Raw genomic sequence first — 12,302 nt, forward strand, 5'->3', positions numbered from 1 at the left:
ATGTTTTTAATTCTCTTATATATATGAAGAGATTAGTAAAACTGCCAGGTCATATGGTAACTCTACCTAAACTTTTTGGGGAACAGCTAAATTATTATCCAAGGTGACTGCATCATTTTATATTCTCAAAGTAAAGTATAACCATTCCAATTTCTCCACATCCTTGCCAAAAAATGGTATTGGCTTTCTTTCTGATTATAGCCATCTTAGTGTGTGTGAAGTGGTATCTCATTTTAGTTTTGATTTGCCTTTCCCCTAAAATTAGCCAGTGATGCTGACCATCTTTTATGTACTTACTGGCCCTTTATCTATCTTCTTTTTCAATATGTCTATTCAAATATTTTGATCATTTTTAGTGAGTTATCTATTTTACTTGTTGTGGAGTTATAAGAATCCTTTATATATATTAGATATAAATCATGATCAGATATCTGGGTTGCAAATGTCTTCTTCCATTCTTTAAGTTGTCTTTTTACTTGATGATATTGTTTGCAGCATGAAAGTTTCTAATTTTGATAAAGTCCAATGAACCTTTTTTTCCTTATTGTTATTGTTTGTGCTTTTGGTGTCATATCTAAGAAATCATTGCTTAATAATAGGTCATGAAGATTTACTTCTAAATTTTCTTCTAACAGTTCATAGTTTTAGCTCTACATTTAGGCCTATGACGTATCTTAATTTTTATATATGTTATTAAGTAAGGGTTCAATTCCATTCTCTCATATGTGGATATTCACTTGTCCAAGCACCATTTGTTGAAAAAGCTTCTTTCCTTAATAAAATTGTCTAGTAGTCTTGTTGAAAATTAATTTAACATAAATGTGAAGACTTACTGTTGGAATTTCAATTTGATTCCATTGACGTATATAGCTATCTTTATGCCAGTACCAAACTATCTTGCTTACTTTTGCTTTGTAGTAAGTTTTAAAATTTGGAAGTTTGAGTTCTCCAACGTTATTTTTTTTCTAGTTAAGATTGTGTGGTATATCGTCTTTTGCATTTTCATATAAATTTATAGTCAATTTGTCACTTTCTGCCAAATAGGTAGCTGGGATTTTGATATGGATTGCGTTAAATTTGTAGATTAATTTGGTGAGTATTGCCATATTAACAATATTTTCTCCCAAACTATGAATATAAAATGTGTTTTCATTTATTTAGTAGTTCTTTAATTTCTTTCAGCAATGTTTTATAGCTTTGAGTGTACATCTCACACTTATTTTATTAAATTTATTCCTAAGTATTTTATTCTTTTTGATGTTATTATAAATAGAATTTTCCTAATTTTGTTTTCTGATTGTTCATTAGTAGTGTTTAGAAACATAATTGAGTTTTGTATATTGATCTTGTATTCTGCAATCTTATTTATTAGTTCTAACAGTTGTGTGTGTGCGTGTGTGTGTGTATTTTATAGGATTTTCTAAATACAAGATTATGTATTCGTTAACAGAATTTACTTCTTGTGTTCCAATGTAGATGCCATTAATTTCTTTTTCTTGTCTCATTTCTCTGGTTAGAACTTTCAGTACAATATTGAAAAGAAGTAGCAAGAGCAAGCATCCTTGCCTTCTTCTTGACCTGAAGGTAAAAGCATCTAAAGTAACTATTAAGAATGATGATAGGTGTGGGGTCTTTTGAGATGGTGTTTATCAGGCTGAAGTTCTTTTCTATTTTAAGTTTGCTGAGTGTTTTTATCATGAAACACTTTGGCTTCTTCCACGTGATTACAGCATCTATAGAGATGATTGCATAGTTTTTAAAATTAATATGATATATTACATTACTTTTTTATGTTGGTCCAGCCTTGCATCACTGGGATAAATTTCACTTATTCAGAGTACATAATCCAAAAATCAAAATATGTTATGTGATTTGGCCTCTAGTATTTTGTTGAGGATTGTTGTGCCTATGTTCATATGGGATATGGCTGGTCTATATTTCTGTCTGTGTTTTTTTCTTGTAATATTTTTGTCTGGCATTAATAGCAGGGTAATTCTAGCTTCATAAAGTGAGGTGAGAAGTACTTCCTTCTCTTCTATGTGTTGGAACAGTTTGTTAAGGGTTGATGTTAATGCTCCATTGAACATTTGGCAAAATTCACCAGTGATACTATCTGGGCTCAGGCTTTTTTTGGAGGGAAGTTTTTTTTTTTTTTAATTGTGAATTCAATTTTTACTTATTATAAGTATATTGAGATAGTCTATTACTTCTTGAGTCAGTTTCAGGAGTTTGTTACTTCCTAGGAATTTTTCAATTTCACCTAGGTTATCTGGTTTGGTGGCGTTTAATTTTATTCTATTCCTTATGCTCCTTTTTTACTTCTAAAAGATCCATGGTGATATCCTCTCTTCATTCCTACTTCTAATAATTTGTGTCTTTCCTCTTTTTTTCTTGGTTAGCCTAGCTAAAGATTTGTCAGTTCTGTTGATTTTTTCAAAGAAATAACTTTTGGGTTTATTGATTCTTCTCTGTTGTTTTTCTCTTCTTTAATATTTGTCTTTTCTGTTAACTTCAGGTTTAATTTGCTATTCTTTATCTAGTCTCTTAAAGAGGAGCTTAAATTAGCAATTTGGGAAATCTTCTATTTTACCATAGACATTTAAAGTATAAATTTGTCTTTAAATATTGTTTTAGCTGCCCTCATTAATTTCAGTTTGGTTTGTTTTGATTTTCAGTCATCCTAAAGTATTTTCTAATTTCTCTCATGATATCTTATTGTTTAACAGTAAGTTGTTTAATTTCCAAATATTTGTGATTTTCCACATTGACTCGTTGTTGGTTTCTAATTTCATTTTATTTTTTATCAGAAAAATATTCTGTATTATTTTAATTTTTTTAAGTTTATTGAGGTGTGTTTTATGACCTAACCTGTAACTTATCCTAGGGAATGTCCCATAGGCATTTGAGAAGAATGCGTATCCTGCCTATGGATTTTCTACTATTCCATAATTCACCTCAGATACAGATCCTACATTCCTTAACATATAAGACCAGCCCCAGCTTGAGTTGTCTGTTTATTGTTTATTTCTTTCTAGAATCCATCCTCCTTCTGGTAATGGTATCCTAATTATTGTCTTCATAATTTCACTCATTTACTCTGCCTCCAGTGATAAGATATGATTCTGATTTAGGCAAATATGGCATTAAAACCAAGAGCTAGGGTAACTGACTGGTTTAGAAATGGCCATGTAACTCCAACCAGGTCAATGATATTCAATTTGTGGGCCTTAATTAAAGCTACTAGTCAGGAGGCACAAACTTTCTGTACATGGAGCTACATTAGCAGAAAAAAAGTTGATAGAACCTTGGCAATAGTAGGAAAATGCCCAGCCAGAGAGGAAGGTCACATATTGGGAAGAAGAGAGATAACAAGCTAATTCCCAGCGATGCTGACTGAGAACCTGAGTCTAGCCAGGTTAGAACCTAGAACTAGTTCCAAATGGGCTTCAGTAAAGTGAGGTAATGAATTCCCTTTATTTTTGCTGAAGCTCATTCAATTTGGATCATAACATATTACCTCCAAAGGCTTTCTTGTTTCAATTGCTACCCCACCACCCTGCTTTTTTTTAGAAATAATGTTGAAGAGATTCTTACATAGCTCTAAATTTGAATTAGGTAATATTATTATCCTTTCCTACTCTAAGCTTCTGTGATCTTTGCCGATAGCTTATGATAGTCTCTGAAATAGCTTTCAGAGACTGATACAGCATTCAGACCTTCCACTTCTCTGTTAATTTCTCATGGATACAGTTTCCCAACTGTGAAATACAGACAATTTATAGTAAATATCTTAAGACTGATTTTGTGGGAATCCAGAGAGAGAGATTTAATGTAAATCATTTAGTCCAATATCTGATACAAAATAAGAGGCCAACATATGCCAACTTTATCATTTAATTCAGTTAAGTCCTACCTGAAATATAATTCAAAAATATAGTGGTTACTTCAGAGCCTAAAAATATTGCATGTTATACTTTAGATCATATTATTTACCATCTCTACATAACCTGCTTATATGTTCATTTATCAAGTTGGGAACTTAATAAGCATTTTATACTTGTATAAATATACTTTTTTGCATGATTTTCTTCATTTTGTCTCTCTGTATAAGACCACTCTAATATCTATCACTATACTATACTATATTATAATATCAATATGTATCCAGTGAATGCTAATATATATTTTAACAAAATTATATAAATAATTTCTAAATTTAATATTGCTAAGACTGTAGAAGAAACAAAACAAAAAATAATAATCCCCAAGATGATGTTCCCTCCCTACATAGTCCATCTTCAAGTACTTACAAGTGATATTTCAAAATTATCTGACTTGGGCATATTTTATCATTTGTTTAGTAAATGCAGACATGTCCTAAAGAACCTATTCTAAGTATCTTAAAAATATGTCAGAATTTTGTTATAGATCAATGGTCCTTGGAGGACAATTCAGAATCATCTTCTAATAAATAAGCGATTTAAATTCAATTCTAATCAAATTGTACATAAATTCTTTGACTCTTTTGCACTATGGTAGCAACATTTTTTTGTTATTTAAAAGGGATGCTAAACATTTGATGTCAAGGTATACATGGCCAATTAGTTGACATTTAATTTGAGAGCAATATTCGCTAAGGCAATTTATAAACTCTTTCAAGAAGAAGAGAAACTCTCAGTGAGGCTTACCAGGTTTCCAACAGACAGTACACTGCTGAACTGCTCCGTCATGGGATAGTGCTCCATAGCCATGAAGAGTGTATTTAAGACAATGCAGATAGTGATGGCCAGGTCAACAAATGGGTCCATTACAACCAGGTTGACAAGGTGTTTCACCTTTAACCATGGTTTACAACAGTCCCAAATCAAACACATATTAGCAAATTTATACCAGCATGGTGGGCATTTCTGTCTGGATTCTTCAAGTTCTGGAAGAAAAAAAGTTAGAATCCTCATGAAAACTGCTTACTTTCTATTAAGCAGATTTGGTTTAAATTAAAAGGAATTTAAAAAATCTAAAGTTCTTAAAAGATATTATGGGTTAATCTGCTGGAGGAACAGGGAAAATTTTACAATGGGTTTGCTGTCATAGAAAGGATCAGTACAGAAAGGCTAGTAAGCTTTCTAAATGTATCCTGGCTAAACATAGCTTCCAAGATTCTATTGGCAATACTAAACTGTCCGATACTTATCTTCAAGGCTGCTAGAAACTAATGGGTAGAACTTGCACTGCGTACACTTAAAGCTCATCCATGTTCCAGATAGAGCAAGAAGTATATATGTTATCAGAGATATCTCAGGAGATGTCCTAAGAACCTTAATCAGTCACACTGAATGTCGGTTTCTTGGATTAGATATGCTTTGGTGATCTTCTAATTAGATAATTTTATCAGTGTCACCAATCTCAGTTTAAAAGTCTCAAATTAAATTTTATTAGATTATAGGCTTGCATATTAGACACAACAAAGTTCCATCTCTCTACATTTCTCATTTAATTAGAGGGCATAAAAGAAGAGAAAGTACCCCAGCCTAAGGAACTGGAGTCCTCATGTTGTTACAAATCAACACTTCACAAAGTGGAACTCATTTATTACTGGAAAAATACAAAGGATTTTAGGTGAAACATACATATAATTCATACATTTTCATGGTATACATTTATTTAAATGTATTTATATAACTCTCATATCAAACTTATGACATAAAATTTTATATCAAATGTATTTATTCAAGGAAAATGTACAATGATGTCAAGAAGAATTTCAACCAAATTATTGGGAGAGAAGACAGAAATGCACAGATCTTTAAGGTAATACCCAAAATACTGAAATTTGGTGAATATTGGCAAATAAATTTGGGGAATTAGGAAGTGAAAAATTGTCTACCATCTTCCTTTGGCAAGATAATCTCTTCATCAACTTATGAGTGGAAAAATATGCAGAATTTGTTGTTTTCTGTCAATATCATCGCTGTACACCCTATTACCTGTTCTGCCAAAATGTGGCCACCACCTCTTAGCACTGAAATAGAGGGAAGGTTTCTTCTTTTTAAATCCATGGCATAGTTGACTCTAGTCAGTCACTTTAATACTATTGTGGCAACTGGAACATCTGTCCACATCTGGCACAGTTTACTATGAACTAAACCTTGTAAGGGTGGAACCAGCATATGAAAGGACAATCACAACCACAGATAATAATGTTTCTTCTACTAATCAACATTTGCCACTAATTAATTCTATAATACTATTTTCCTAAGTAAATTAATTTATTGTTTATTGTTTTTAAAATTTCCACTAAAAGTAGATTTGTCAATTGTCTCTTTGGATATTGAAATTCTTCAAGTGCACAGTTTGTTTCCATTTCCCTTAATACATAACTTTGTAAACAATAAATAATATTTGATTTATAATTCAGAGAAAAAATATAGTTATTATGCACTGGTTATTTTGTAAATACTTCTAAATTCCCAAATAACTTTATATTTACATTGAAGGTAAAAAGGAGATATTATTATTTACAGTAAATAACAAAAGAGAAACTACAAAATGTAATTTTGTCTGTATACTGCCATAATATGGCTTTTTCTTTCCATGCCAGCTGTCATTTAGCAAATAAAGAGAAGCAAACAGGAACTGGACAGAAAAAAAGTAAACTGGAGAAAAGTTTCAAAAACGAAATTCAGCAGATGTGGCTCATCTTGACAGTAGGAATAACCGGAGCAAAGTTGTGTAAGTTCTAAAATAAAACCATTCAATTATTCATTCCAAAAAAAGGCGGGGGGGGGGGGCGGAATCTCACACTTTAAAACAAAGCAAAGCATTCAGGAGAGAACTGCAGCCACATCTCCATTATTCCTGCGTGGGTTATCCACATAGAATCACTTACAGTAAATCTGTGTCTTTTGCTGGCTCACCTTGATTCTTCAGGTGCTTCTAACTCACCCTCCCACCATCCTTCACAAAGGTGTGACCAGAAAACATTTCTATGTGATTTTGCACTTTTAAAAATTTGAAACGTAAATGGTTCATTTTTGCTTATCCACTACTGCTTCATTAAGCATGAGGCTATCCATTACCCTGGACAACGGAGACTTGGCTGTAGTTAAAAAGAAGGAAAACAAAAATTGCCAACTGGATCAACAAGCCTGGATCATAAAAAGGAAAGGTGAATTAAACAATGATCAGACATAGAAGAAAGGATCCCCAAGTAAAGAGATCATGTCAACCAAGAAAACTTTGCAGCATTATCAGAAACCAAAAGAAAAAAAAAAAAAAAGATTATCTTAAGTCAGCTTGAGTATGCATGTATGTGATATTGCTAACAACCAACCTTGACCAATGTCACACTCAATGTGTCTACATACAATTGAATAAAGAAAAGTCAGTTTTCTTTCTAGATAACTGATTAAAAACAGAATAAAAACTTGGCCATCATTTCTCACAAATATACAAAGTCAAAAGCTCTGCAGGTAACAAAACGAAAACACTCTCAGTCTTCAGCTTCCTAGGTCGCACTTATTCCTAGAACATCCTTTCCATCCTAATCAACTCTATGTCACATAGTTCCGTGGAGAGAGGTGTGGGTGCATTTATTTTGAACTCCAAATCTTAATTAGTTGGCAAGTCCAATCTTGTGGATATTTGAGGTTTTTAAAGTAATGTCTTATTTAGCTCAAACTTAATGCTATCAGAAGTGCAAAGCATGACTGTTGATTTAGACTTACCCTGTCTCCTTCTCTACTTCCTGCTTTAGGGAGCAGACATGCTGCTGACATCGGTAGCAGAACCACTGGCAGCTTCCTCTCAGTGGTTTTGCTATGGCAAGGAGCGGAAGGCCAGACAATCTTCAAAAGATTTACCTGGAGGGACAGGGAGGAGCAAGCTACTGGCAGCTGGGGGGAAGAGGGAGTGCAAGCTAACGCAGGCGAGGTTGGGGAAGAACGTACTAGAGTTTAATATTCCATTGAAATCAGTGAATTGCATTAGGATACTGCATTAGGACATTATGAAAATTGGGTTTTGTGATACTGACTTGTCTGTGATGTACGCAGTCGTCTACACTGTGAATTTTTTTCTGGCTGTGACTTTCAGGCTTTTCGTATTGGTATTAATAACATGGGATCTTTGCATACAGACAGGAAAAGAATTATTCCAAGAATCTATCCAATCTCAAGAGAAAATCTAATTATCAATAAGAAAGGGATGTGTATGCTTGCTCTCTTTTGCTTTCATTCTCCTTTTCTCTTCTCCTTTGACACATCTACACACACACACGCTCACACACATACCTGGGAAGGGGCACAAGGGAGAAGGTTTGTAAAGAGATAGGGAAATGAGGGAATAGGAGGGTAAGGAAGGGGGATAGAATACATTTTACATGAAAATATTTTCCAAGTAGTTGAAGTTGATAGTTGTTTGAATTCACTTACAGAATGGAAAGGCAAAAACATGTGAATTAACAAAAATAACAACAACAAAACAACTAATAATGATAATATTTATTAACTGTCTTCTGCATGCCAAATATATCAGTGTTTTAGCTAAGAAGGCTTATTTAATCCATTCAACAACCTTATGCCTAAACATCATCATCCACATTTTACTGATGAGGAGACTGAAATTCAAAGTCACAAATTAACACATTTAACATATGGCAGAGCCAGAAATTGATCACAGATTAAGCTGTCCCCAAAGTCTTTATTTTGGCATTCTGAGATCCAGACTGCTAAACATTATGTTAACTATTCAGATAAAATCTGCAGCTAAAGAGAAAGCTGATATATTGTAAGAATCTGGTCAGAGAAAGGCAAAAGTAGGACCATAAAATTTTAAACACTTTGCTCCAAGGAAGTTAATATCAAACCCTAATTCACATTTTTAATTTACATTTCTGGTTAAGTCATAGGATTTTATAACTTGTGTCTCAAGCAGTTAATACAATCCAAATGGCTTAGCATCATCATAAGGATAAGCATTTATCATTACACTCTTTTCAATGTCATGCACACAAGTTTCAATGTTTAGAATTTAATGTATGAAAGTGGTGTTCAAAATGTACCTTAAATTTGCAGCAGCTTTCTGGAGGCTAAACATAAAAAAATCTATGGAAGATAATAGAATCCATGAGTTGTGCACGGATTTTACTTTTACTTAGTAAAATATGTAATAATGATACAGTATCAAGTCAAGAAGTATTTTATTGAAATTTATGAAGTGTTTTTTCATCATTAGCAAAGCACCAAGTAACTGTGATGCAGGACTTTTGACATACCTTCCATGGTGTTGGTCAAAATACTGGCTATACTCATTGCTCTTTGCCTTGATGTAGGATCTTCCAATAAATCCATGGAAACATGATAAGAACTGGACCGTCTCTTTCTTATTTCTGTTTCAGTAGTCGTGCCCTAAAAGTAGAATTTCAGATGAAATAATCACTATTTTTGAAAGCAGCAAAGCCCAAAGCATTCCTATAACAGGTGTTATTTAACTAAATATACACCATGCTTTCTCAGATGTGAAAAGCTCACTAAGATATTGTTGAAATTACAATTCTTTGGGGGTGCTTGAAAGTCTGTCAGATTTTCAGCTTTTGGGGAGGCCTGGGTTTGTCAAGATGGGCTTTCCTATTCCTCCATCCCAGGGATTTGGGCTGGAGGGACCAGGTCTACTACTGGACAGATAGGCTTTTAGCATTTCAGCCAATCCTACTTAGGACTTCAGACCGAAACATACTGTTTCTTAATTTTCACCCAGGTTGAGTTTTTAGATCTTTATAGACGTATATTCAGGTAGTTTAATATACGAACAAAAAGGTTTGAAAGTCTCCTTCATATGCATCAGTAATAGTTCCCCTAAAATGTGAATTCCAGTTGTAAAATGCCTTCATTCATTAGAGACAGGTAACATTTCCCAACATTCCTCATTACAAAACTAAATTTTAGAACTAATCTATAGCTTTGTCCTATATTTAAAAAACTACTTAATCCACAAAACAATCCACCTTTGGCACTGAGACTATAATTTAAGCAGATAATACCAATGTGGGGGACTGTGATTTTTAGTAATGATTCAATGATCTGATAATCTCCTATTCCAGAATAAACTCATCAGGATTTCAACATGGGTGAAAATTTATTCCTACTTCAGGAGATCAAACAGTGATGTTAATTATCACAGAAAAAAAAAAGTAAAGCTAAAGAATTTCAAATGCAGGTCTGAGTGTTAATAATAAATTAAAAAGTTTCATTCCTTTGAGGATTTTCCCTATTTCTAAAAGAACAATATGATCAAAATATAATAATGTGACCAAAATATTATTTATTTTGGTCACATCATATTATGATGTGAACAGTTAGCAGTATGTTATCTTTTGTAAGTTGAATTATTTTAATGCATACATATTCAAAACCAAAATTTCCACTCATGGCATATGATTGTCACTAATGGTGATAAACATTCATATAGGTCATTCTAAAATTAATTTTAAGGTAAAAAACATCTGAAATTAGTAAGAAAAGAAATAACCTATCTCTAAAAATAAAAATCTTTTAATCAAAACGGTGCCTCTCAGAATTGAAAATATTTCAGCTTGTCAGAAAGAGGCAAAGGTTTAAGGAGAAAAAAAATAGCCACATGCAGATCATCTAGTCCCTTCTGTTCTACACAGAAGCACATGTACAAACCTAGATTTGTTTAATTTTCAAATAGATTCCAAAACTGCTAATGACATTACTAAGAAAATTCTTTCTTAAGTTAAATTGTCTCGATTGAATTTATGTGCAAAGTGCAGGAAATGATGTGCCTTCAAGGGTGTCATTTGCCCATAGCTATTTATTTTCTATTGTCATTTCTCCCCTGCATTCTCCAAAAGCCTACTTCATTTGTCTGCACCTTCATCTCAACTTTGCAATGGTACAGTGCCCTGCCTCAAAGCACTTAAGATTGTAAGATTAAAGAATGAAGTTGAGGAAGCAGGAAATAAAGGGATAACACGAAGCTTTGCCTCAAGCTAGCAACAACTTTGCCTTCAGAGATTTGTCCCATCATCTCTGATAGGACAGGAGATTTATGATAATTATTGATAAATGCTAAATAATTTCTGACAGACTGGCAGTCTCTCTGTATTCCTGCATGATAATTGTAGATTTGCTTTTGTTTACCCAATTAACATTTATCAAGATCAGTGTTAAACATACTTTATTATGTATAAGAATTATGTGGGATGCTTGTTAAGGAAGATTCCCAGACCTTGTTCTCCTCAGTGTTCTGGTCTGAAAAGGTCTGGGTAGGCACAGGAATCTCTAGTTTTAAGAAGCATCCCATGAGATTCTGATGTAAGTAGTATGAAAGTGAAGTATATTTTGAGAAACATTGGTTAAAATGAAAGTGTTTATGTGTTTATTTCCTTAACCATCTCTTGTTTTCGATTTAAAGAAATTAAAAATAACTCAACGGGAGGTAATATTTCAGTGTTGATAGAAAGTAGGTTCAGTAACCAGCATACCTGGGGTCAAATCTTAGCTCCACCATGCACAAGCCTCAGTTTCCTCCTCTGTAAAATTGGGATAATATTACTATCAAAAAGGGTTGTTATGAGAGTTAAACGAATTAACACATGTACAGTGTTCTGGACAGTGTCTGGTACATGGTTATCTATGATCATTTTTTAAGAAGAGCTTATGTTCTCTCTTCATTCTTCCTGGTTCCTCCACTATGAAGTTCTACTTTTCTCATGGTTCAACTTGACTCCAGGATACCTGGACACTTCTCTGGTAGAAGGAGGTGGGAAGAGGCCATGCAAAAAATGTGAAGATAATGGCTGTTTTATAATCCAAAATAAGAAGCTCCTCCATTAGGTAACTGAAAACGAACTCCATATCATTTTAATGTGGCTCAAAGAGCTTGTCCAATGATAATAAATGGAGCTATGTGAAAAAAAAATCATAAGAAGACATTTTGAATGCTATAAAATACAATCAAGTGACATTGCCAAAATATGTTTTGCTAGCTAATGGAATTTTATTTAATACCAACATTAAAAGCATCTTATGGTTTATGAAATAAATTTCAATAATATAGCCCTGTAAGTGTCTAGGATGTAGTTGAAATCCTTTTCCATGTGATTGATTTTGGGCCACTTTGTTTACAGTAAGAGTTTATGACAGTAATATAAAGATTGGGATCTGCTCTAAAAATGACAACCCGTGATTCCATACCAGGTACTTTCTGAGTGGCTCTTCACTGTACAAATTTACAATGGTTGAGATCATTAGAGTGGATGCTAAAAAAATTACAACTCTCTG

General features: G+C 33.2%; 1 protein-coding gene across 5 annotated transcripts in view; it reads right to left on the reverse strand.

Annotated features, from left to right (window-relative positions):
- The window catches only part of SCN2A (sodium voltage-gated channel alpha subunit 2), a 195,908-nt gene that overhangs the window by 56,087 nt on the left and 127,519 nt on the right, over positions 1 to 12,302 (reverse strand). For all 5 annotated transcript variants that reach the window (XM_058441550.1, XM_032755543.2, XM_032755544.2 and 2 more), the window contains 2 exons: positions 9,272 to 9,404; positions 4,689 to 4,927 (listed from right to left, as the gene is read on the reverse strand). In XM_058441550.1, coding sequence (XP_058297533.1) covers positions 4,689 to 4,927; positions 9,272 to 9,404 — 372 coding nt within the window. The remainder of the gene's footprint in view (positions 1 to 4,688; positions 4,928 to 9,271; positions 9,405 to 12,302) is intronic.

This window comes from Hylobates moloch, unplaced genomic scaffold, assembly GCF_009828535.3.
Source record: "Hylobates moloch isolate HMO894 unplaced genomic scaffold, HMol_V3 SCAFFOLD_1, whole genome shotgun sequence".
Taxonomy (NCBI): domain Eukaryota; kingdom Metazoa; phylum Chordata; class Mammalia; order Primates; family Hylobatidae; genus Hylobates; species Hylobates moloch.